The sequence below is a fragment of the Malaclemys terrapin genome, chromosome 12, assembly GCF_027887155.1.
Source record: "Malaclemys terrapin pileata isolate rMalTer1 chromosome 12, rMalTer1.hap1, whole genome shotgun sequence".
Taxonomy (NCBI): Eukaryota; Metazoa; Chordata; order Testudines; family Emydidae; genus Malaclemys; species Malaclemys terrapin.
Window position 1 is genome coordinate 31,272,898 of NC_071516.1, and position 26,672 is coordinate 31,299,569.

Consider the following 26,672-nt stretch of genomic DNA (forward strand, 5'->3'; position numbering starts at 1 on the left):
GACAGGCTAGCGGGCCCTCCCATACCTCTGCTTGCCATGCCAGCGTAGATGCGGAGAGCGCGGAGGCTCGCCCAGCTCCCAGCACTGCTATCGTCTCGCCATCGTCATCCACCACTTTGAAATCCAGGTCCTCGTTGTACTTCCTCCGCTTCACCTGGCGGCCTGAACGGCGCTTCTGTGCAGTAGACAACACAGGCAGTCAGAGGGCTGGTGGACAACACCACCTCTCCCTCCCCATGGCCACGGGGACTCACAGGGGAGGGGAAGGTGCAGGAGGGGAGACAGCCCAGCCGCACCGGGGAGAATCCCATCCCCACCCAGGCCTGTGGGACAACGGTGCCTTATGCAGCAGACACTGCCAGGGTGCAAAGCTATTCTCACAGTGATTTCCGTCTCCGTTTCTCTTGGCTCTCACACGGGGAACTACCAGATATCAGATCCCGCCTCCCCAGGCCAAAACGCACAGCTGCTCACACACTCCCTGTGAACCCGCAACATGGAGCACGGTGTTTGCACCCAGCATTCCAGCCCTGGGGTTCAGGGGCATCCATTTCGGGCCCATCCTGGTAGGTGCCCAGGGACCTCAATCCTCAGAAGCCTGGTACCTCTCAGGATTGGTTTATGCCACATGTTTTTCTAGCCTGGCTCAGAGGTGGCGGGGGAGCACCGAACACAGGCCAGTGATCAGGCTGGGGAGAGCACCGAACACCGGCCAGGGCTCAGGCTGGGGAGAGCACCGAACACCGGCCAGGGCTCAGGCTGGGGAGAGCACCGAACACCGGCCAGGGCTCAGGCTGGGGAGAGCACCGAACACAGGCCAGGGCTCAGGCTGGGGAGAGCACCGAACACAGGCCAGGGCTCAGGCAGGGGTGAGCACCAGACACAGGCCAGGGCTCAGGCTGGGGAGAGCACCGAACACAGGCCAGGGCTCAGGCTGGGGAGAGCACCGAACACAGGCCAGGGCTCAGGCTGGGGAGAGCACCGAACACAGGCCAGGGCTCAGGCAGGGGTGAGCACCAGACACAGGCCAGGACTCAGGCTGGGGAGAGCACCGAACACAGGCCAGGGCTCAGGCAGGGGTGAGCACCGAACACAGGCCGGAGCTCAGGTTGCGGTGAGCACCAGACACCGGCCAGGGCTAAAGGATGCTGGGGGATGGTGAATCCCCTGTCCAAATCACATGGGCCATCTCTTAGGGGACCCCAATGGAGAGCTGTGCCACTGCTGGACTGCAGAGGGAGGTTCTCAACATGACCTGTGCTCAGCACACCCTCCCGCTGGTCTGAGGAGCAAGGCACTCCCAGTCCCACTGAGCTGGGGAGCAAGGGGTCAGTGGGGAACACAGCCAAGTGATATGCAAGGGCAGCGTGCTGGCATTAACCCTTACATTACCAGCCACAAACCTGGCCGAGGCGACTATCCACTGACCAACTGCTACCTGGATGCACTGAGCTCTGAGCTCAACGCACAGGCACCCAGATGTAAGAAATCAGCTGTGGGAAGTCAAAGCTGTGTTAGAACCCCAGGACATACAACAGACTATAGCCAGCTGAACCCACTGAGGCAAGGGCCCTGCACATACCTGGCTGTCGGCCGACTCAGCAGACTCCTCGGGGCTCTGCAGAGATGGGCTCAGGAGGCCTTGATCCGATTCCAAACTCTCCACTGGGATCTCGTTTTTCCTTTTCCCTTTCTTCTTCTTCTCCACGGGGGTTGGTCCTTGCTCCTTGCTGCCAGGAGAGACTGACAGTTAATCCCTTCTCCAGAGATGTCAGAGCTCAGCATCCAGGGAGAGGCCAGCAAAACCATTTGCTTTCAGTTCTTTAATCCCACTTTGGGGAGCTTCTGCATCAGGTCACCAGGATGCACAGAAGCCAGTGGGGAGAGCTCCCCTTGGGAGTGACTCTAGACTGTGCGCAAGGCACCTGGCCCCACAGTCACAGCATTCTGACCACGGGCCTGGCCCCGTGGTCAGAGCGCTGCATGGACGTGGTCAGGGCGCCTGGCCCCGTGGTCAGAGCGCCACACAGACGTGGTCAAGACGCCTGACCCTGTGGTCAGAGCGCCGCACGGACGTGGCCAGGACGCCTGGCCCCGTGGTCAGAGCGCCGCACGGACATGGCCAGGACGCCTGGCCCCGTGGTCAGCCCTGTCAGGGAGTGTGGTCCACTGGTCAGAGCAGGAATCTGGGAGTGATAAGAGGAGGTTGCCCATCTGTAACTGAAGGCTCTTTGAGATGCATGGAATACCCTACCTGTATTCCACTGAGGGTTCTGCGCATGTGCCCGGAGCTGGAGCTTTTAAAAGTAGCAGTGTCTGTGTCTGCACACACGCCCTTGGTTTCGTCCGAGGTGATAAAGAGCGGAGCAGACTGACCGTGCCCATAGCTCCTTCTCCACCACAAATCAATCGAATCCGCAGCAGAGGGAAAGGACGGCGGGACTGGAATACAGATCAGGACCACACATCTCGAAGAACCACCCTCTTCTTTGCGTGACAGTCCCTATGGTATTCCACTGAGGGTGATTAACAAGCAGTACCTTAGGTAGGAGGAGGGTGTGAGGATGATGACGATGAAACCAGGAAGAGGAGGACGGCTGCGCCAAAGGAGGCATCCATAGAAGAGTCCCACACCAAGGTGTAATGGGAAGAGAAGGTATGTACTGAACTCCACGTGGCTGTCCTACAGATGTCCATAAGGGGCACATCGTGAAGCACAGTTGCAGTTGATGCTTGAGCTCACGTGGAATGGGCCTGTATCCCACGCAATAGAGACAGCCCTGATAACTGGTAGCAGAGCATAATGCATCCCGAAACCCACATAGAGATCCTCTGAGCAAAAATCATTTGTCCCTTAATGCATTCAGTTACAGTAATAAACAGCCTAGGGGACTTCCTGAAGGGTTTTGTCCTCTGCAGGTAGAAGGCCAGGACCCTGGGGATGTCGAGGGAGTGAAGGTGTTGTTCCTCCACTGAAGCATGAGGCTTTGGAAAGAAGGTGGGTAAGTGTATAGGTTGGTTGATATGGAAACAAGGGACAACCTTAGGCAGGAACTTGGGGTGCAAGTGTAGGGAAACCTTGTCTTTGTGAAAAGTGGTAACGGGGCGATCAGTCATCATGACCCCCAGTTTGCCCACCCATCTTGCAGAAGTGATAGCCACCAGGAAGGCAACCTTCATGGAGTGAAGAGAGAGAGCATGAGGCCATAGGTTCAAAGGGTGACTTTGTCAATGTCGTTAGGACAAGGTTGAGGTCCCATTGGGGAGCGATGGACTGAACAGGAGGATAGGTTCATAGGAGACCTTTCCAAAACCTGGAAGTCAATGGATGAGTAAAGACAGCGGCCCCTCAAATGGAGGGTGGAAGGCATTGATAGCAGCACTTGATGGAACTGAGAGCGAGGCTGGATGCCTTCAGAGAGAGGAAATAATCCAGAATAAGAGAGATGTCCACATTTTCAGGGACAAGGCTCCTGCTTTGGGACCAAGAAGTGAAATGCTTCCACTTGGCCCCACAGGAGCATCTCATGGACTCCTTCAAGCTCCTCGAGAGAATGCCCTGCACTGCCAACAAGCATTCCCACTTTAATAAAGTTGCCCATCCAAAAGCTCTGAGGTGAAGAGTCTAGAGATTGGGGTGCTGGATCCATCCTCCCTGTTGCATGACCAGTTCCAGGAGAGGTTGTAGTGGGGAGCGCACTGACATGCAGAGAAGCAGGAGAAACCAGAACTGTCGAGGCCAGAAGGGGACAATCAGAATAACTGTCACTCTCTCCCACCTGACCTTGTGCAGGACTCACTGTAGGAGCAGTAGGGGAGGAAAGGCATAATTGAACCGATCAGACCAACAAAGGACTACTAGAGCATCGCCCTGGTACAGGACACCAAGACGGCCTCTGGACCACTATTAGGTGCACTTGCTGTTGGCCTGGGAGGCAAAAAGGTCCCTGATTGGAGTTCCTCAGCAACTGAAAATGCTGGTGACTACAGTGTCGTGAAGTTCCCATTCATGAACCTTCTGCTGAGAGAGTCCATGATTATGTTTTGAATTCTGGGAAGGTACGCCACTGAGAACAGGATCTTGCAGATGATGCGCCAATCCCAAAGGCCTCCACCCAGAGTACAGGAGATCTCGTGCCCCCTTGCTTCTTGATGCAGTAAACAGTGGTATTTTCTGACATGATGAGGACATGACAGGAATGGATGGATGGGAGAAACGCCCAACATGCTCTCCTCACTGCTCTAAGTTCCAGGATGTTGATGTGCATCCAGGACTCCCGAGCAGTCCAAGTGCCTTGAGTCATGCACTTGCTCATGTGGGCCCCCCATCTAACGAGCAGTGCACCCGTGATAATTGTCATTGAAGGGGAGGATGGGAGGAACAGTATCCCAGTGCACACCTGAGCCAGATCCGTCACCACTGGAGAAGGAAGAGGACTTCATGGGGAAAAGTGGGGACAAGGTCCATATAAAGGTGCTGTGACGAAGTTGGGGATTTTTGTAGTGTTTTACATGACTAGTGTGTGCACACCTCAGTTTCCCTGTGTGCTGCATGTTTAACAAGGTGGTGAGAGAGGGTTTGTTGGTGCAGAGAAATAGGTGTGACCTTGCCTAGCAGCTGGGACCCCTGGATAATGGCCTGGAGATGGGGTACCCTAACAACTGGTGACCTGGTGACTAAGAGGTCCACCCCAACTTAGCAGGCAGTCGGTTCTGGCCAGTGGGAGGACCCTGGTGACCTGTTTACCTAGGACGGAAGACAAAGGACAGGGGAGCAGCTGTTGGGGAAGATGATATCGGATAATTGGCTGGAAGGAGGGGGCTGCTGGACTGGAGAGAGGGAGCAGCCAGAGCCCACCTGGATGCAGGAGAGACCTAGATGTATGGTGCTGACTAGGCCTGAGTGCCTGAAGAGTTTCCTGTGCTAGGTTCATATGCTCAATAAACCTTTCTGTTTTACGCTGGCTGAGAGTCACTCCAGTATAGAGATCAGGGTTGCATTATTCCCTCTGGGAGTGGAGGCCCCGGGGGTCCAGAGCAAGTGGATTCCCTGCGGCGAGAGACAGCATGCTGAGGGCTCAGAGAAGTGGGGTTCCAGGAGCCAGAGGAGCCTACGGCTTAACCGCTGAGAGAGAGTGGACCCCCGAAAAGGGCTGTCACACTGAAGTGGATTCCTCCCAGGGACCGCACAGAGCCGAGAAAGAGCATGAGTCCTGTGAGTCCATGACAGGTGTGTATGGGAATAGACCCTCTGGAGCCATAAGTGTAGGCAGCGAAACCGCAGATGAGCAAATGCAATCACACAAGTGCAAGTTGGAAAGAAGAGAAAGGCAAGTTCTGGCTGGGAAAAAAGGATTGAACAACACCCTGAAAATTAGGTCCTGAAGGGTCTGGAACCTGTCCTCCAGCAGTTCTGGACAAGCCGAGACCGTGTCAGTGCGTGCCCCAATGAACTCTAGCAATTACCTGGGGTCCAAAGTTTATTTTTCAATGTTTATGCTCACCCCCAGGGAGGAGAGGAGTGTGAGCAGCATGGAAATCGAAGCTCAAGCTTCCCTTCTTGATCGTGTCACCAGCAGCCTATCATCTAGATAAGGGAATAGAAGGATCCTTCAACAGCAGAGGTGGGCCACCACAACTGAGAAAACTTTGGTGAATACATGAGGAGCAGTGGAGAGTCTGAACGGGAGAATGTGTACTGAAATTGATGATGATAGGCCATGAATATCACGAATCATCTGTGGGCAGGATGGTTGTCCACATGAAAGTAAGAGCCGTAAACCATATATTTCTTTCTAGGGAAGGAATGATAGCCGCCAGAGTGACCATACAAAAATTTGGCTTTCGTACTAAATGGTTGAGATGACACAGGTCTAGGATCGGTTGCCACCCGCCTGTCTTCTTGGGGACTAGGAAATAAGTGGAATAGAACCCTGCTCCCTGATGGGCTGCGGGAACAGGTTCTATCGTGCCTATCTGAAGAAGGAAGTCCACTTCACGGTGAGGATACTGTTGTGAGAACGATTCCTGAAGCGGAGGTCGGGGACGTGGATGAGGTAGTGTTTGGAACTTAATCGTATAGCCATGTTGAATGACATCCAGGATTCACTTGACCACTGTTATTGCACTTCAAAAGGGCAAGAAGAGAGCTAGGCGCCCACTGAAAGGGGTGGGCCGGGAGCACGCCATGAGGCACAGAGGTTGGCGGCTCTCTGAGTGTTCTCAGAAATAGCACTTCTGAGATGTTTGAGGGCAGGAGGTTGTGATGACGATTAACTGGAAGGATAGGACTGCTGGGTCCTCTGCTGTTTGTGAGAAGGCTCATAGGACCGTTGGAAAAGTTGGGGAGCTTTGAACCGCTGGGTTGGAGGTGGACAGTAGAATTTGAGCTTGGGTGCTGGTGTGTAGATGACCAGAGACCGGAGGGTGGCTCTAGAGTCCTTGAGGGAGTAAAGAGAGTCATCAGTCTTCTGATCGAAGAGGTGAGACTTGTCAAAGGAAGATCTTCTATGGTGGTCTGGATCTCCTTCGGGAAGTCGGAGAATGTAACCAGGACTCTCTGTGCAGAGCTATGATTCTATGACAATCCCCGTAGCCATCGTATGCGAGAAGTGTCTGCTGCATCTGCGACCGACAGCGTCGTCCTCGCCACCAGTTTCCCTTCCTCTAGGATAGCTTGGAATCGGGCCTGATCCTGCAGGGGCAGTTTATCAGTGAAATCCATAGGTTTGCCATAGGTAAGGAAGTTGTATTTCACAAACAGAGCCAAGTAGTTCAAAATGCAAAATTGTAGGTTGATAGAGGAAAAAACCTTGTGGCCCAAAAGGTCCAGGTGCTTGCCCTCCTTATCTGCCGGGATGGATCGCAGGTGCTGTTGGTGGGTCCATTTGGTAGCTGCCTGAATCACAAGAGAGTTGGATGGAGGATGGGAGAAGAGAAACTCAGATGGCCTCATTGATTGGTAGGGCCACCTTGCCTGGTACTGAGGATGTAAGATGTTGAGCAGTTTGTGCTGCTTATCTTGCACTTCCTCCAGTGGGATGCTGAGGGCACCAGCCACCCTACGAAGCAGCTCCTGAAATTGTTGCAAGTCATCCGGTGGCGAGGGAGGAGTACAAGACACTGCGGCATCCGGTGATGTAGAGGGGAACTGCTTCGGATCTAGTGGTACCGTCAGAGTTACACTCAGCATTACCTAACAGTGAGTCTGAATGCCTGCTGGACGATGGTCGGAGAGGGGAGAAGGCATTCCTCACGGGGGAGAGCAGAAAGGATCCAATGGTGGGATTCTGAAACCACGAGCCCCAGTATGGCCATCCCAGCGTGGATCTGACTGCAGATGTTGAGGAGGGCCCCATAGAGCAGGGTACCAAAGACACCACTGCTGGGTAAATGGAGGCTACTACCATGAACCTGACGGGGCCTTGAAGTACTCACACCAGCGGTATGGAAGGGGAAGGCCTTGGTCCCTGAAGAAATCTTCCGAATCCAAGAAATCAGAAGCTAGTTCAAATGGTGGTGCCATCAGAACTGAAGAAACTGTAGAAGGCTCTGGGGAGTGGGCGGGAATACGGCCCAAAGAAGGCAAGTCCAACTTCGGGAAGCGCACTCTCTGAAGAGGTGATAGCACCAGAGGGCAAGAAGACCTCTCCTCAGAGAAAGCAAACAGCTCATGCGGCTCCGGAGGTTGACCCAAGTCTCCCCAGCATCAGTGGCATGCGCTCTTCAGCTGGAACCGGAAATGGAGAGGAGGACTGCTAAGGATCCAAAGGTTCCCTGGACCTTGGCAGTGCCGATCTGGAAGGAGTATGAGTTTCAGTGGATGGGGCTGACAGACACAATGGTCTGTGCAGCTTCTTGTTGTGCTTGTGCGCCTTGGAACGCACTGCTTCTCTGTGGCCGGAACTCATGGATGGGGCAGTGTTATTCTTGGACATAGAGTAAGACTTACTGCCATGCTTATGTGCAGGCTTCCTTGCCTCACAGCTAGGCCCCAATGCGGGTCCACAGCGCTGGTACTGGCGGAAATAGACTGGAGGTTTGTGGTAGGAGACATTTTCTTAGCTTGCTCAGGCCAATGTACAGGGATGTTCCCTGGCCTGGATCCAACTGCGGTCTCATGGTGACCTCAATGAGGTGCTTCTTGAAGTGAAGAGCCCAGCCTTTCCGCGTACGTGCAGGGAAGGAGAGACAGATACTGCACCTGGATGCAACTTGTGCCTCCCCCAAGTAATAAGGGCAGCATTGGTACTTGTCACTGACTGAGAATGAGTGATGACAGGAAGCGCAGATCTTGAACCCTGGAGTCTTCAGCATAATCCAATACCAGGCCTGGGTGCTGGGAAGATGGAGAGGGGGAAGGGGAGAGATCGGGACGACCAGTTAAAATGGCGTCCCCGCTCCTTAAAATCCTAAGAACTACCACTGAAACAACTATAAAAATAACAAAACTATTAACTATGTACAAGAATAAGAGTCTTTTTTCTCAGTTTGCAGAAATGCGTCACAAGAGACAAGAGAAACAAAGAGGCTCCAATTCTGACCACACGGTGGTGAGAAGGAAGTGAGTGCATGGTCAGTCTGTCCTGCCCTTTATCGCCTCAGTCGTAACCATGAGGCGGACCAAGGGGGCATGCGTGGACCAACAGACACTACTATCAAAAGCTCCAGCTCCAGGTGCACGCACAGAACCCTCAGTTGAATACAAGAGGGACCATCACTTGAAGAAGATGACCTTGCTCTGTGATACATTGGCTGTACCCTCTGCACTCCTTGTTTCCCCATGATAAGCATGGAGGCGACACTTTCCCACCTCTGAGATCCACAGGCTGAAGATGCTACAAAGTACAGTTATTATTGCAGACCTCAGAGTGCAAAGTGCAACCCTGGCTTCCTGGCCCACATGCCCTGTGGACTGCTCCCCTGGAAGCTCTATTTGAAACAGTTCAGTCCTCTGCAGAAGGAAATGAACATGAGAAATCTGATCAGTTACCTCATGTCTTGCCCCACTTTGGTTCTGATACCCCAGTCTGTCAGCTCCGTGTGGGCAAAGTGGAAGGAGTTGTGAGTCTTCCCTGAGCCAGTAATACTGCTAGCTCGCACTGGGCCGTCTGAGACAGAGCCCTCTCGTTTCTAAGGGTATCAAACCCAAGTGCTTGGCAAACAGATTGGGGAAAGACATCTATTATCCTGGTGCCTGCTAAAGAGATGATGATATAACCAGGCCCTGCAGTCAGCTGGCAAGAGGAGACACCAGTTTTGAGAGGAGAGGACTATCACCTCCTCTCCCACCTCCCACCTGGAGAGCTCAAAGCTCCTTTCAGACATTAATGAACTGATCCTCATAAAATGCCTGCTTGATGCCAGGAACACCATTACTCTGGGACACTTGCTGCCTGCAGGGTAACACTCAGTGCAGTGCTTCCCATTGTAGGTGTGGGACCTGCCTGTTTCCTAACAACACCCTTGGGGGTAGTATCTCTAGCTCACAGAGGGAAGGAGAGCTGAACTGACTGCCCGGGGCTCGCACAGCATGTCAGTGGCAGAGTCAGCAGCAGAACCCACATTTCTGGATTCCCTGTCCCATGCTTTACCCAAAACATCATCCTTCGCCAGGAGCGATTGCTCCAAGCACATTACCCTGCGGCAATCTGTGGAATCCTATCTGCAGCGCTGCCACGGTCCCCATCAGTAAGGCACCGCTTCAGAGAGGGAGGCAGGCTCGGGGGGCACACAATGGGTGAGGGATGACAGCCTAAAGCCTGGCAGAAGATATTCTCTCTGTTCATCTGCATTCTCCCCAGAACGCTAGCTCCCCCTGGAAGTCAGTGTTGGGCTCTCTCTTCAAGAGAGGGATGCAGCTGGCACAGCCTCCCCAGCAACCTACGCCAGAGCAACATACTGCATCTGAAACAGGCAGTGGGAAGACGCGCTGCCCCTCATTGTGAACCAGGCCATGAGCAACAAGCAAGAGCAGGGAGTCCTGCGCCACTGCAGCGCCCTCAACATGGGAGCTGGGAACCGGCGCAGCATTGCCAACGCGGGAGCGGGGAGCCCTGTGCCACCGCAGCGCCACCACCGCGGGAGCAGGGAGCCCTGTGCCATCAACTCAGGAGCAGGGAGTCCTGCGCCACCACAGCACCACCACAGCGCCACCAACGCGGGAGCTGGTAGCCCTGCGCCACCGCAGCGCCACCAACCAGGGCCAGCCTTAGGAAGTGCGGAGCCCGATTCGAATACCCGGCAGCGGTCTGGGTCTTTGGCAGCATTTTGGCGGCGGGTCCTTCACTCGCTCTGGGTCTTCCGCGGCACTGAAGGACGTGCCGCCGAAGTGCTACTGAAGACCCGGACTGCCGCCGGGTGAGTAAAAATTAAAAAGGCGCCTAAGTTAGGCGCTCTTCTTTAGGACACGGGGCCCTCTTAGGTGCAGGGCCCGATTCAGGGGAATTGGGGGACTTGGCCTAAAGCCAGCCCTGCCACCAGCCCTGCCACCAACGCAGGAGCAGGGAGCCCTGCGCCACCAACGCAAGAGCAGGGAGCCCTGCGCCACCGCAGCACCACCAACGCGGGAGCAGGGAGTCCTGCGCGACAAGAGTGCCACCACCGCAGGTGCAGGGAGTCCTGCGCCACCACAGCGCCGCCAGTGCGGGAGCAGGGAGCCCTGAGCCGCTGCAGCGCTGCCACCGTGGAAGCAGGGAGCCCTGAGCCGCTGCAGTGTTGCCACGACGTGAGCAGGACATGGGCAGATGTGGGAACGCAGGGGTGCTGGATGGATTCACACAGTTGTGGGGAGATGACCGGGCCACCTTCTCCTCGGGACCAGGGCTGTCTCATCTCTCTCTCTCTTAAATGTATAAAGGCCCCAGCACAAAGTCTGGGGGAAGCGAGCTGTGAGCAACAGAGACTCCTCATTGGGAATGCCATGTCCAGCGCTCCAATAGGGCTCTCCAGACCAGCGTCAACACCTTGAACTGCAGCTGAAAGCAATGGGAGGGGAGTGCAGGCTCTGGACCCTCCTGCTGTCACCACACCACGCACAGAGGTGACCCCAACAGGGAGAAGTCAGAGCAAGTCACAAAGCCTGGAGCAGAGAGGAAAGGCCTGGAGGATCAAAGGGCTTCAGGCCAATGAAGCCACTCAGGAATCCTTTCACAGTTGGGGGCCAGGAGCACCAAGCTGCAAACCGGCTGGAAAAACCACAGGCCACCCTCCTCCATACCCAGAGCAGCCCCCCCCTGATGCGCCTGCATCACCCCTGGCTGGTCTGCTCTGAGCTTTACCCAGCTCCCTCTCCTTCAAGCCCCAGAATCCCTGCACCATCTTGGTCCAATGAAGAAGAGGCCTAGGGCTGCGTGTCACCTACATACTGATGGCACTGCATCCAAACTGTCTCACTAGCGCCTCCAGCAGCCTCACACGCAGGTGACAGCCCATGCTACAGAACTGCCTGTGGAAGAGTCCTCAGATCCACGGTGCAGGCATAAGCTGTCCTAGCACATCTAAGAGCTCACTGAGCTACACCAGACTTCGACTCAGTCAGATTTTATTTCACTTTGATGTCTAATTGTTTCAATCTTTTCAGCGTCGAGCAGGGCAAAGGGGGCACAGGACAGCAACTCTGGGCTTGTGCTCAGTGCTCTGGGACTGGGCAGTTCCTGGCTCACAGCTCCGTGTGACCTAGGGCAAGTCACTGACTCTCTCTGGGCCTCAGTCCCCTGCCTCGCTCCTAGATATTCCCCCATTGAACAGAGGGGAACTGAGGCCCAGAGAGATGCAGCGCCTGGCCCAAGGTTTCGCAGGCAGTCTGTGGCAGAGCAGGGACTTGAACCCAGTACTCACAGTCCCAGGGGAGTACCCTAACCACTGGGCCAGCCTCTCCCCACCTCAGCTGTTCAGAGTGCAAACTCTCTGGGGCAAAGACTCTCTCTCCCCAGCCCATAGGGGCCCTGAGCTCAGCTGGGGCCACTCGGCAGTACTGGCACACAAAACAACAAAGAGTAACGAACAGGGTAATGACCCAGAGGAGGGAGGCACCAGCTTGTTAAATTAAAATTAATGGAGATATCCTATCTCCTAGAACTAGAACGGACCTTGAAAGGTCATCGAGTCCAGCCCCCTGCCTTCACTAGCAAGACCAAGTACTGATTTTGCCCCAGAACCCTAAGTGGCCCCCTCAAGGATTGAACTCACAACCCTGGGTTTACCAGCCCAATGTTCAAACCACTAAGCTACCCCTCCCTTCCTGCGGGAAGCAGCATGGGACGAGGGATGTGCTGGCTGCCGCATCCCGCCACCCCCATTGGCCTGGAGCGGCGAACCGCGGCCAGCGGGAGCCACGATCGGCCAAACCTGCAGACACGGCAGGTAAACATACCGGCCCGGCCCGCCAGGGTGCTTACCCTGGCAGACCGCGTGCCAAAGGTTGCCAATCCCTGCACTAGCTCATGCCGCAATGTCTGCCAGGCTGCAGAGGAAGGGTTGTTGAACACAAGATGCATCTGTTGGATTGTGCCCCCCAGGTTCATGGGTCGGCCAGGGTTTGTAAAAAGTGATTGAGACAAATGTGACATTTAGGCCAAAAGTGGCTTAGCCTGCACCCATAATACAATTAAAGCCTGAAAACGCACTGCCCATGTAACTTCCACCCAAGAGACTGACTGGTGTGTCACAATTAACAAGCCTTCCATTCATGAACCCATGTGTTAGAAATCATTTACAGGAGACTGTGCCACTATGCTCAGGTCTTTAGAGAGAGTGTGGCAATCTTACCATCTGCATCCAGAGATGGCTGCGTAGTGCTGCCTGGCCTGACCAGGCCCTCCCTCTCCTAGTAAAGAACCACCTATTCCATCCCAGGCCCAGGTTGACCCTGCCTTCCCCAAGCAGATTATTCATATCACTCCCACATTAGCCAGAACTGTGTGCGTGATGGAGGGGCCACCAGAAATAACCACAACCTGCTCTTCACCCTCCCCGGCAGGGCTGGTAGAAGCTGCCTCTGCAGTGCAGCCAGCCTGGAGAGCATGAGCCCCAAACTCAGATGCCCACCCTGCAGGGAAAGGGGCCGGGATAAGCGCCAGCAGCAAATAGAATGCAGGAGCTGTTCATGAAAAGCAGCATGGCCTAGTGGAGAGTGCGTGGTGCTAAACCTGGGGCCTCAGGCAGGGTAGCGAGGCTCTCGCCCGCCTGCAGGGTGGGGACAGATGAGCTGGTCTCCTCCTTGCAGGGCATGAGCAGCAGGTAGGGAACCAGCATGCTGAGAATGGAAAGGGCCAGGCAGGTGCTGAGGGCAGGGGCCTGCCTCCCCTTGGCCCGGGCCTGGCATGTTAGCTTCCCACCCTGCCCAGCACTGGGAGAACAGGGCTGCTGGTTCACTCTGACACAGGAGGGACAAACTCCCCTCTTCACCTCTGTCCAGCCCACCTCTCTGCTGCCCCTTTGCCCCACTCCCTCCTCTGACCCTTGTCTGCAGCCCCCACCCCTAGCCCAGGCAAAACACTGGTGCTAAACTCCCCTTCCTTCCTGGCTGTTCTGCCCTGCTGTCACTTCCCACCTTCGAGCCACTCCCCGCTTCCCTCCCCACTTCCCTAGCCAGCACTGGCCTCTGCCCAGCCCCCTTGCCTACATCGCAATGCCATCTCTGTCTGCCCTCCCCATGCCTTCACTGCCCTCCCTCTTCCTGCTCTCCTGCTCATTGTCCACTCAACTCCTCCTCAAGCTTTGCTTGGCCCTGCCCCTGCGCTCAGAGGGACTGCTTGTGCCTCTTGGTTTGTCCAGAGCTGTCCTGGCTTGAAGACCCATGCAGCCAGAGCGGCTTTTCCTAGGTGCTTGTAATGCACTGAGCTTGAGGAACACCACACACTGAGGGCAGGGTGTAGCCCTGTCTGCAGGGGGCTCCACTGCACAGACCAGGGCAGCTGCCGGCTGCCCCATTTCACACAAAGTTGGTAGCTCCAGCTCCTGTTGAGCTGCAAACGCAGGCCTTGCATAGGCAAAGTTTGGGAGCGCTCGGGGATGTCTGTCTCTTGCCAGCACTGCACTCCCACAGGTACTAACCTTACATCATAGAAATGCTCTCAGCATATGGATTATGCATAGCATGCCACAGCACCCAGACGCCAATCAATAAGTGTGTTTGTTACAGAACCCTCCAAAAACATTTATTTTAGCCAGCCGGACAGATAGTAAATCAAATGCAGCTGGAGCTGCAGAGACCCGATCCATTATCTGTGCATATTACCAATTAACCAGCTTTCCCCAGGAATGGGAGCTTCTCTACTGGCCCATCACCTCGTTAATTAAAGGGAGGAGAGACAAGCAAAGGCAGCAGTGTTACATTATGCAACACAAAAGAACTCACAGGCCCTCTTAGAGCTACACCACCTTTAGCTGACTCTTCCCCTCTCCCTCTATCATGCATTCCATTGGGAGCTTAAGGCAACCTAAAATTTAGTTCTAGGGAGATAGTGGGATCTAGTGGTTAAAGCAGGGAAGTCACAGATGGGACTCGTGGATTCTGTTTCTAACACTCACTCCTTTCTCGGTCGGTGTTTTCGTCTGTAAAGCTGGGCTAAAACTTACCTTCCTTATTCGGGCTGGGAGGGTTTACAAAGTGCTTTGAGATCCTTGTGTGACAGGCCTGCCAGAGGAAGAGCCTCACCCTAGTGCTGTTATTAACATCCTTGCTATTCCCACACTCATGCAAAGGGTTCCAGGCACTATTCAAACCCCCAAGTCTGGCTAGAGTGTATGTGGCCCGCTTCCCCCATTTGTTGAAATGCTCTGGACAGATTTACTCTCCTATACCCCGACTACTACTACAACTGCCTTGGAATGGGAACAGCAGGGTCCTTGTCAAACAGACTGAAAGGCCCGTCTTGTGTCACCACCATTTCAATAAGTGCCTCATTACAAACCTGCCCCATTCCGGAATGACTCCCACCTGATGCCCCCATGCGGTGACAATACACCCAGCGCAGGGGCCAGGGAGGGGAGGACACAGGATCGTGCACAGCATGGTGCTAACAGGGCTGGCGTGTTGTGTTGCCCAACCACTAGATACCGCAGTGGTGTACACACACGTTGTACATCAATCTCAGTGAGAGCCCTGCAGACAGGAGTGCCCAAAGGGTGCTGCCCACACAGCTCACTCCAATATGCCAGCAGCCATCCTGCCTCCAATAGAGGGAGCCCCCTAGTCCCACCACACAATGCCCTTCTGGACTAAAGGGAAAGGTGGCCCTGGTCTGCTCCTAGAAGCTACCACCCTGCCCTGGCCTGGTTGCAGTGTGGTTGAGGCAGGACCCCGCAGCACTGAACACACAACAAGACCCACCTGGCCTTTCTGGGCTTTGCCTTGGGGGCCGGCTCAGTGCTGCTCTTCTTTTCTTTAGGCTCCTTGGGGGCTTTGGCCTCCCGGGGTTTCCTGGGTTTCTTGGCTGCCTCCTTCTGCCTGGGCTCCCTGGGTTTCTTGGGCTCTCTGGGTTTCTTGGGCTCCTTTGGCTCTTTGGGCTCTCTCTTCCTCTTTGGTTTCATTTCTCTCTCCAAGGCTCCTTTCTCCCCCACTTCCAACTCCCCCAGGGCCTTTTTCTTCCGTTTCTTCTTCACCCCGGTGCCCCCACCCCCACTGTCCTGCATGCCATTCTGGGATGGCGTCCTCTTCTGTACAGCCTCGCCAGGCTCCTCCTCCGGGCGCTGGTAGTGACTGGCCAAGTCTGCAATGTTCATGTGGGGACACAGGTCCTCCCGATCGGCGCTGCTGGCAAAGGGGGCCTGGGGCTTGTACTCGCAAGGGAGTGAGGCGCCAGACATCAGGGAATGAGACAGCTGCAAAGAGAGCAGAAAGGAGGAGCATTAGCAAATGGCCCCTACAGACATGGCAGGTGGGGGCTGCCAGGGCCCTGTCAGTCTCCAGACCCTATGGATCTTTACAAGTCTAGGGGTGGTGTTACACATAGACCATGATGCTTACAACACAGCCTGACTGTTCTGCCGAGGTTGCCCGGTGCAGTGTCATGCACAGGACTGCACTGGGTACCAGACTGTTCGAGCAGGACAGCGTTCAGTGTGGTGTTGCTGCACGCTGCTAAGCAGATGGATGTTTGGCATAAAACTATCAATAAACAATAACAATCATCACTTCTGTAGTTTTGCAACCATCCAGCGGAGAGCACCGTACAGAGGTGTAAGTCTCACTCCTCCCTTTGACAGAGGGGAAGCTGAGCCCAGCAAGGTCAGTAGCAGAGCTGGGAGCTGAATGCAGGCCTTCTGGATCCCAACCCAGTGCCCCCCAGGAGCAGAACCCACTTCCTGCTGGTGCCGGGGCAGAGAGGGGGAAGTTTGCACCTCCCCTATTCAGGGACTGTGGGGGCCTAGCACCTCTGCCTCAGTGGCCTCATAGGGCTTTGCAGGGTTTCAGAGTTGCCACCTCCTGCTTGACCTCTACACACACAGTGCACTCAGACCTGCTGTGGAGGTAACATAGAGCTGGCTCCATGGCCAGGCAGGCGTTCCCAGGAATTATGCCTGCCCTGCAACCTCTTTACAGCTGCCTCGCTGTCCTAGAGAGGGCATAGGGAAACCCCAAATGGGATGCTGGTTACCCCTGGGGAGTGTGCAGTGTGTTTCATTCAGCATGCAGACAGGAGGCTGCCGCCCAGCCAGACACAGTGCTGGGCAGTGCGATCACAGGGTCACTGGTGCTTCCTTCTAAAGGATCAGACACACCCAGGCCACTCCTGACACCACGGGCTGGGCAAATCCGAAGCAGTTTGGCATATTCTCTGCTTCGTCCTGCTTCTGGTGTTTGTTTATTTTTGCAATTTCTTCAACACTAACCACTGAAAGAATTCAATCCCCTCCTCCCACTGCTCCCAGCCTCAGGCAGACAGGGTTAAAACCAGAACAGCAACCTCCAAAGCTGGCAAAACAGGCCATGATAAGGGGAACAATAAAGTGACTAGACAGCTCTGGGGCTAGACTAGGGCACCCTGGCTTAATGGGGTTTACTTTCCCCTGAAGAGAGGACTGTTTTGTAGGACTCTCACTGGGATTGGGGCTGTGGGAGACCCTAAGCTCCATGTGGTGTTTCAAACCGGGACAGGATGTATTATAGGAAATGTTTCTCAGAAAAGCTACCAGAGATAGACAGTGACTGAGGGATGCTCACAAGTCAGCCAAAAACATGACTCTTTCTTTGCAAATAATAAACAGGATGAAATTACAATGAGCATGGGGAAAGGGGTGGCCAGGCTCCTTTTCAGCTTCCCAGTCTCACGAGCCTGTGAGAAGTGGGAGCAGTGTGCCTTTCGATCTGGATGCTTTCAGCCTGGCCATTCCAGTGTGAAAGGGAAGGAAGAGATCAAAAATCTCAGGGCTAGCACAGCACGTACGGATCACTGGCTGTCCCTGCACTGCTAGGGACTGGACAGCCCCCACTGCCTGCTGACACTCACCAGGAGAGAGACCAAAGAGGGAGGGTGGTGCAAGAAGTAATGAGGAACATGCTTCCTTTCCTAGACAGATTTCCTGCCTGACCCTGCCTCCTGCAGCCGCTCTCACCGGCACATGTCGAGACAGGCAGAGCAAGCGCCATGGGCAACTACAGTTTCCCAGGAGACTTGGGAGGCCACAGGAATGAATGGTGAGCAAGTGGGGGAGAGAGACCACAGGAGACTCCCACCCCTCAGAATCCAGGGCCCATGAGCTCATTGCTTCTGGGTCGCAGAGGGGGTGTGTTGACCCCAGCTGTGGAGTGAAGTGCTGGCCCAGTGAGTGGCCTGGCTGAGAGCAGGGCTCAGTGGTGGATCTGGAGGCTCAGACCACTGCTCTGTAACACCCAGAACGGCCTGCAACACCCGGATACCGTGGATGCTGAACACCCACAGATATATAAGACGTTCCAAGTGCCCAAGCTTTGGGAAGGGGAATAAAAAGGTCTGTGCACAAGTTTTCAGTGAGTGACAACTCTACGGAGGGCTGAAGAGCCTGCACTATTCCATTATTAAGATAATTCTTAATAACAAAAATGGAATTCAAATCTATTAATGAATTGGAAATTCTCAGAAGCCTCCTTCTGTTCCAAACCACAGGGCTGTAGTTTGGGGAGGACACAGTGTATTTTTCATATATACCAAAGCAGCTGAATCCCATCTTTGAAGTACAAATCCCAACTCAAGACACAGCTCTGGAGCAAGGAGCAGCCCCTCCATAATCTCTCTCTGAGACCCCTCTGATGTCAGCACTTGCTGCAGGATCCAGTGCCTCAGGACATAGCTGATGGGTTACACAGCCTTTCCCCGTATGGCACCAGATTGAATCTAGCTCCGCTCAGTTGGGACTGAAGAGTTTGGTAGGTCTCAGTTCCAGGTCCCACATTACACACTCCTCTCCATGCTTAGCACTAACTGGCAGCCCTCTGATGACCCAGGCTTATGGCAGGCAGAGTGGTGTGTTGGAGAAGTGTGTCCTGCTGCCGCCCTGTAGATAAATAAGGGACCTCCATTCACTTGGGTTCTCAGGCCAATGCCTTCACCAACACTAAAGCCACATTCCATTTTTTGATTATTGGAATATCTATGCAAATTATCTGCAATATGCAAAATAGCTAAATTAATACTTGGTATTAATGATACAATAGTGACTAAGTGCCACTAATTTCCCCTGAAAAGCTGGCAAAGAAGTTGAATCCTTGCTTTAGCGGGAAAACTCAACTCTAGAACCACAGCCAGCATCTCTGTAACGCCTGCTGCTGAGGCTGGAGTTCAGGGTTTGCCTTGCAGATCACACTGTGCGAGTAGAAGTGTTCTCCCTAGGAGTGCAGTGTGTCCCTGACACTGTGCAATGGGATATCCAGGTGCCAAGGGACATTGGAGGCTTTTCCCTTCCCTTGGCACTTCTTTGATTTGCAGGGGCTGGGGCAAGCCCTGAAGGAAACCTGACCTGCCTGCGAACAAAGCTTTGGTTTTAGGAATCATCAAGGAGGTAGAATTCTTTGGAAATTCTATAACCATGGGACAAGCATGTAACCATTTTTGCTCCTATGTACTGAAAGGCTGAATTCCTACTTGCTCTGGTCCAAGTGCAGGTTGCTCTGTGAATTCTGATTTCTAATTTGTATTTACACACAAGTAGGGAGTGAAACGGTGTCAGAAAGAGGAACGATTCCTAACATTCCTGAAAGACTCTGACAGATGGATTCTCTGTATTTCCAGGGATATTCAGGAGTGGGCTACAGCATACTGCTTGTTTTGGCATCCCTGCAATCACTGCAGCACACCCTGCTGTTCTAGGCCTGGACCTCCACACAGCTGTGCAGCGCACCCAGCGTGCGGCATTGCAGACTGTTCCATGGCTACCATGCTGACCTATGCAGGAGATTTATGATATGCATAAAGATGAACCAGAATGAGACCAACCAACCAATACTCACTTGTGTCTAGGTTAAATATAATGTACTCAACCAGGGTGCTGCCCCGTTCCTACCCACACTGGCTTCAGGAACAGATCTTACTGCAACTCAGCCTCCACATGAAACCTGGGCAGTGCAGCCCCACATTACTGACCAAGGGGAGCTTTCTTCACCAAGGGAGAAGAGCAGCTCTGAAGAAGTCGACTCTGACCCCAGCTGTCAGGTACTAAAATTTGCCCCTGCCCCATCTTCCTGAGAACTTCTTAGATCTTCCAAGATGCCTGAGTCACGGATCGACTGGAATGATTTACTGGAGTAGCTACAAAGCCAACAGCCCTCCCAAGAGGCCAAATCTCCCTTCGCATCCTTGCTAAGGAGCAGCTGACCGCAATTACCAGATGGAAAGCAGAACTCCAGCATCCTACAGCAGCAGACAATGGCTAATCCTTTCCAAATGCATCCCATGGCTCTGGGCCTCAGGGCATGCCACATGCTACCACAGTCTGACCTCCCCAACTGCAGGGATCTCCCTACCCAGGGGGCCTGCAGGCAGCACCTCAGGTGCTGTTCCCATAATGGGACATGACAGCCCCCTCTCAGTATGTGTGGGAGCGGATGGGACACTACATCAGGGACTGGCCAAGATCAGAACCATCATCCCCGGCCACCTGGAATGTGTCAGTCTCTCAGCCAACAGGTCAGGAGGCTGAGCCAATGGTGGGTGTGGAAATGCTGGGCCCATTTCTCTAGCTACATGGAAGATGTTGGCTTCTTCCTAAAGGCACCTTTGCTGCTTTTCCAGCCACCTCTCCCAATATCTGCCTTACCGTGAAGAGATTTTCAACATCATGCACTTCCCCGTGGCTCCTTTCATGCAAGCAGCATCATACAGCGCTTCGGCACAGCACCACTCCTCAGATGCTCTGCAAGAGCCACATGCTGGAAAGTCTGCGGCTGAGCAGAACGTGTGTGTGTCTTGGTGGCAGCCTGAGTCCCAACACTGGAGGCCCAAAGCAGATGCTCTCTGATCATCAAATCATCCCCAGACAGAAACCCTGCAGGGCCATGCAGGAATGTGCAACTCCTTCAAGGGCAACGCTCCGGCCTTGCCATCGTTATTGCAGTTCTGCACACATCTGGGCATGCTATGGATGTGAGCCAAATTGGTCAGAAGAGGGCACTCAGAGTTGGCTCCTACTTCCACATTTAAACTGGTACTTCCAACAATGGCCACACATTGGACAAGTGGCTCAGTCCCCAGCTCTGCCGCCCCCATGCCTCTCAGAATGGTTCAGTGACCTGTGATTACTGGTCCAAAGTGCCACAACACAAGCCACTGGGCAGGGTTCCGCTTGTGCTCTGGAGGCCTGTGAATTCCAGAGTGGGGTCCCCACGCTGGGCGTTAACCAAGCACAGCCAGACAGCACATCCGCTGCGCACCAAGGGCCTCCGTACACACAGGAGAGTCACATTTCAAGGCCTCACAAAGGACCTACTTCCTGAAGTTTGCTTTGTGTGTTTGCTGAGTCCATGGCGTTCCTTAGATCAGTTTGAAAGGGTGCTTCAGTGACCACTTGCAAACACAAGCCAGCACATGCAGCCCAATGACCACAAGGGACCCTACAATAACAAACAAGAGTGCACAGCCCAGTGCCCATGAAAGATCCTATAACAATAAACTAGCACATGGCCCAGCGCTCAAGAAGAAACCTACAATAACAAACCAGCTCAGCATCTGCAAGGGACCCTACAATAACAAACTAGCCTAGCATTTGTAAGGGACCCTACAATAACAAACCAGAGTGCATTGCCCAGTGCCTATGAGAGATCCTACAATAAGAAACCAGTAGTGTAAGGAAACTTCAACAAGCTTCCCAAGGGGTTATAAGAGAGCAAGAGGGGAAGGTAAAGTGCTAAAAAAGCCCCTTCTTTCTCCTCTTAGACCTTCCCCCTGCGGCCAGCACACCTGGGGAAGTGTCTGAGCAGGCATTACCAGCAGCAGTTCTAAAGGAGAGAGCACATAAAGGCAGGGTCCCTTGCAGACCAGACTGCTCTGAGGGTCCCTGGTGACACTAGAGGTCACAGTCTGTTTTAGTGCCAGGTGTTTGAGAGCAGCCACCACCACCCTACACAAACAGACTCTAACTCAGCCCAGCATCTCAGTGAGTCACTGTCGGGCCAACCAGCAGGCTGCCAGGGGGGCTGTGTAACAGGTGACTTGCCCCTTCTGAGCTGGAAGCCTGGGGCCAACCAACCCTGGTTACTGAGGGGCACAGCTGAGAGAGATCAGTGGGTCCCCTACAAAGAGCATCAGGAAGCTACAGAGGAGGAAGCTCGGGGAAGCAAAATGGAGTACAGAGGCTGCTAAGAGCGACTCCAGCACAGGAACCTGGGTCTGGAGAGTGAGACTCAGGCAGGGAAGGCCTGGTAGTGACCTGATAAGAGGGGAAATGGATGGACTAGAGTTGACTTTATTTTGAACATTTGTTAATAAAACTAGACCCCAAGAAGGGGTGGTACTGGATGGAAAGCCTGGGTGTTGAATTTATTTAAGGAGCCCCTTGAAAGGGGAAACTGAGGCAGCCAGCCTATAGGGCCACCTCAGGCCATAAGGGGTGCTCAAGAGGGGGTTTGCCCTATATGTGCTTGGGAAAGGGCCCATCCAGCACCAGGCCGTTGGATCCCAGTGTCTGACCTTGCAGGTCTCAATTCCCATCCAACCCCAACTCAGGCAATGCCTCTTTGCACACTCCAACCCTGTCAGCACATCCCCCAGCCACCCATAGAGCCCAATACAGCCTGTTCTGGGCCCTAGTAACACCCCAGGACCTAGCTCTTCAGTGGCTGACATTCCTGCTTCACCCTCATGCCCCTTGCTCCCCCTCTTCTCTCCATAAGCCAACCTCCAGGCTGCTCATGCTCACGTTCCTCCAAGCCCTTGCCCCAAGGACGTGCTCCTTCCCCCTGTATGAAAGGCTGAAAGTTTGCCCCAAATGCCCATGTGTTCATTGTTCCCCAACTGTTAGGCCACTTCTCTTGGTGTCAAACAAACCCCTCTTATTAACTCTTTACAGCCAGGGCAGGTGTATGTGCTGCTCCCACCAATTAAGCTGTCACACTCAGCTGGGCAGCCCCTTGTGTGCCCAGGCCTCTCCCTGCACAGTGCAGCTAGGCTGTCCTCTGCCACTGCTCCTACTCCCTGGCCCTAGAGGGTTTGGCTGTGCAGCCATCAGCAATGTACTCTGTGCAGCTCTGGGACCTGCTTTACACTTAAAACATGTCACCAGCACACCTGGTGGTGAGGGTTGTGATTCCTTACTGCCACAGCCATACCAGTAACACCCTAGAGCAGATGCACTTGTCGGTACATGGCACTTTGGCCATGTCTACACTACCACTTATGTTGGCAAAACTTTTGTCGCTCGGGGTGTGAAAAAACACACACCCCTGAGTGCCAAGTTTCACCGGCATAAGTGGTAGTGTTCACAGCACAATGTCAGTGGGAGAGCTACCCTCGTTGGGGGTGGTTTATTTACGTCAATGGGAGAGCTCCCTCTCGTCAGCATAGAGCGGCTACATGAGAGATCTTACAGCAGCACAGCTGCAGTGGTACAGCAGTGCTGCTGTGAGCTTGCTAATGTAGACATGGCCTGAATAGCTGTACAGCTCATCCTGCTCCACCCACTGGAATAAGCTACACCCGTCTAAGCACACTCATACTAGTATAACTGCAGCTACACTAGCGAGGAGGGGTTGCCACTTTGCTGGCACAAGTAGAGCAGTAAAGCCCAGATCCAAAAAGGTATTTAGGTGTCTAGCTCCCTTTCATTTTCATGGGAGTTATGCACCAAAATACCTTTGTGAGTGAGCCAAAACTTTTGAAGTGCGGACAAAGCCTTTGTTTCCTCTCCATCAGCCCAACCGGGCACAGAGCTGGGCTGTGAATCGACTAGTCTGAAGTGATGCCAAGGAGGCAGTGGAAGGATCCTGCGCTTACATGGGGAAGAGCTCCTGCCTTACTAGTGATGGACCTGACCCAGCACCTAGCCAAGAGGTTCATAAAGTGAGGATGCTCCTGGAGCCCCAACTGCTGCTGGGCTTGTAGGTGGGAGCTCTACCAGAAGTGCCTTTTTCCATCTGTGGAAGTGGCAGGGGTTTGTGACTGTGTCTTCAGATCCAGACCTCACCCAGCCAGCCCAGGTCTTGAAACACTACACAAGTCTGCATGCAGCTGCCTGGCCCTATTAACTGTAGGGAGCACATTACCCAAGCTGATCTTTGCAGAGCACTGGCTTTCTAATCATCCGCAAGAATGTTGCCAGAGAGCCCTTTAAATCCATGACCCAGCATGAAAAGGCACTAGAGACACTAGTTTAAACCAGCCAATCAGTCCCTTCCCCACTGTGATGGGCTAACTCACACAACTGCTAGTAAAACAGCAGAGAGACAAGGTAGGTGAGGTAATATCTTTTATTGGACCAACTTCTTTTGGTGCAAGCTTTCGAGCTACAGAGAGCTCCTCCTCAGATCTGGAGAAAGAAGCAGTGTCTGAGCTAAATACAAGTTGGAATTAAGCAGAAGGGGTAATGCATGTGGGGGGAAGTCCCTTAAAAAGAAGTGGGCAATTGGAAGCTAGATTGTTACACACAGAGGGTTTCAAGAGGGCAATTAAGGATAGCAGGAAGTGTAAGGTGTTACAAATTGTAATGAGACATAAAACCAGTGTTCCTGTTATGTCCATGGTTTTTGGTATCTAGCAGAGTTATGAATTTAAGTTCCCAGGCACATTTTTTGAAGGTGTTGTGCAGGTTTCCTTTGAGGACAAGTACTGAAAGATCAGCTATGGAGTGAGATCGCTTTGTGAAAAGCGTTCACTCATGGGAGATACAGTATTTTTGTCTTATTGTTTTTCTGTGTGAGTTCAGTCGGAAGCATTGTGATTGTCTGGTTTCACACACATATTTGTTATTGGGGTATGTGATGCGCTGAATGAGGCACAACATGTGTTGTGATAAAGCATCTGTAGGACCCATGAATCTTGAAAGGTGTGGTGTAGGGAGTACTGGTTATCGTAACAGAGGTGATTTGGCTCCAGGTTTTGTATCTATTGCTCTGGCAGGGTCTAGTGCTGCTTTGAGTTGGAGGTTTTTTGAAGCCAGAAGAGAGGTTGGGGAATGATTTCTTTCTGATGTGGTGTTCATCAAATAAGGGTTGTTATTATTTGATGATCCCCCATATGGGTTCCAGTGTGGGTTGACAGATGACAGCTAGGGGTGTGCAGTCTGTGGGTTTTTTTTTTTTTTTCTGTACTGAAACAGGATCTCCTAGAGTATTTGGGTGGCCCATTCCACGATGTGGTGTACTTCTCTGGTGGAGTGTCCTTGTTTAGTGAAGGCGGTTTTAAGTATGTTTAATTTTGTCTCCCTTTCTCTTCAGAGAAAATTCTGTGATATTTGAGTGCCTGGCTGTAGATAACTGATTTTTTGGTGTGTATGGGGTGGTTGCTGGATTTGTGGAGGTAGATGTGGTGATTACCAGTTTTCTTGTATATAGCTGTTTGGGGGCTTCTATTGTTGAAGCTAATCCAGGTGTCCAGGAAGTTGATGCTGGTGTGGGAGTGTTCTAGGGAGTTTGATGGATGGGTGGTGGTTTTTGAAGTTGTGGTGGAAATCTATGAGGGAGTTTAGGTCATCTGTCCAGAGGATGGAAATAACAATGTAGCTCAGGTATATCATTGGTTTTGTGGTGCAAAACAGGATCAGATTGAGTTTAGAACATTTACCAGCTGGGCAAATGGCAGGGCCTGACCAGCCAGGACGGGCTTTGTGACAGCGCTAGTGCCCATCAGAAGCATCTGCAAGAACATATCCAGAGAGCTGTTTCCAGTCCTGGCCCAGCCACAGGAAAAGGCACTGGAGACCAGGAGTTGGGCTAGCCAGAGACATCACCCCACTGTTCACAAAAGGATGGCCAGGGAGAGCAGCATTCCTCTAAGCAGTAACCATGAGAAGCCAGAGAGCTACCTCCCCACTGCTCCAGGACATTCCTGAAGGCCAAATCTTCTGCCTGGATTTGCTCCAATGGAAAAGGCCTTTGTGATGATAAAGCAGCTGCCAGGAACCGGGGTCCTTGTATGCAGAATCACACTAGGTTAGCTAAAAGTCTGATTTACAACCTATTTATTTCAACCAGTACAAAACCACATGGAAGCGCTGATTTCTATTTAAAGCAATCCCTAACTGACCTAAACTCAGTGGAAATTAGCCTGGTTACCCAGAACCAGAGCGTCCATGGCGCCTCGTCCTGGTGTAAATGGGTTTAAAAATTACATCTGTGACTTAACCACTGTCACTCCTCATGCCGGCCTGCATGAGCCACAGAGCCCTCCCCAGCCGTGCGTGAGCCAGAGGCCACCCTGCAGCAGCTCTCCCAGCACACAGCTCAGATTCATTAGCTGCCATCTCAGCTACAGAGGAAACTCCTGCCTCCCTTCCATAGTAACAATGAAGTGAGTGACCCATGAAATGAGACTGACGGGGAACATCTTGCATAGGCTGGTGTCACATTCCCAGCTTTGCTGGCATGGCTGCATTGAGCACTTACCACGCTGGCAAGGAAACCCAAGCACATGATTGGCTGGAGGTCCCGTCCGTCCCCCCCATGTCCAAGCTCACCAGTTGCATCACCTGCCCTCATAGCAACACCCCCAGGAGAGGATCACCAAGTCAAGCTTTCCCAGCTCACATTGTTCTCTTCACTGTGCTGATGAGAGCTTTAGGAGCATAAGCCAGGCACAGGATTTCAGCTGAAGGGCAGACAGGAACAGAAGAATTATGAGCCCAGTGGGTCCTTCTAGCCCATGTCTCTCAGAGCAGCCAGTGCCAGCTACTGCAGGAGAAGGTGAAAGATACCTTGTGTGGACAGTTAGGGGGAAGCTTCTTCCTAGTATGTGTCCTGAGCAATGGAGTTGGTATTCTGTCTCATTTTATCATCATGGAGGCACCAGCCATGACGTCATGGTTAAGGCTGAGCTGAGTTTTTCACTTGAACCAAGCCTTCCACTGCTTCACTATGCATGAAGAATGCACATGCCCTCCCAAATTCCGGCACTTACACTTTGGTACAGAATTCATCCTCTGAGAATTTACAAGTGAATCAATTGGTTTGTTAGCTCAAATTGATTTGAAAATGGGGTCTTTTAAGAAATTTATCCCCTGGTGTCAGCCCTTCTCCACCCCCCCTCTCTCAGAATGATCTTAATAAT

The 26,672-nt window shown here is 53.1% G+C and overlaps 1 protein-coding gene across 7 annotated transcripts in view; it reads right to left on the reverse strand.

Annotated features, from left to right (window-relative positions):
• CHD6 (chromodomain helicase DNA binding protein 6) overlaps positions 1-26,672 on the reverse strand; it is a 199,280-nt gene that overhangs the window by 83,383 nt on the left and 89,225 nt on the right. For all 7 annotated transcript variants that reach the window (XM_054045371.1, XM_054045374.1, XM_054045373.1 and 4 more), the window contains 3 exons: positions 15,335-15,825; positions 1,583-1,730; positions 26-175 (listed from right to left, as the gene is read on the reverse strand). In XM_054045371.1, the coding sequence (XP_053901346.1) occupies positions 26-175; positions 1,583-1,730; positions 15,335-15,810 (774 nt within the window). In that variant the 5' untranslated portion in view covers positions 15,811-15,825. The remainder of the gene's footprint in view (positions 1-25; positions 176-1,582; positions 1,731-15,334; positions 15,826-26,672) is intronic.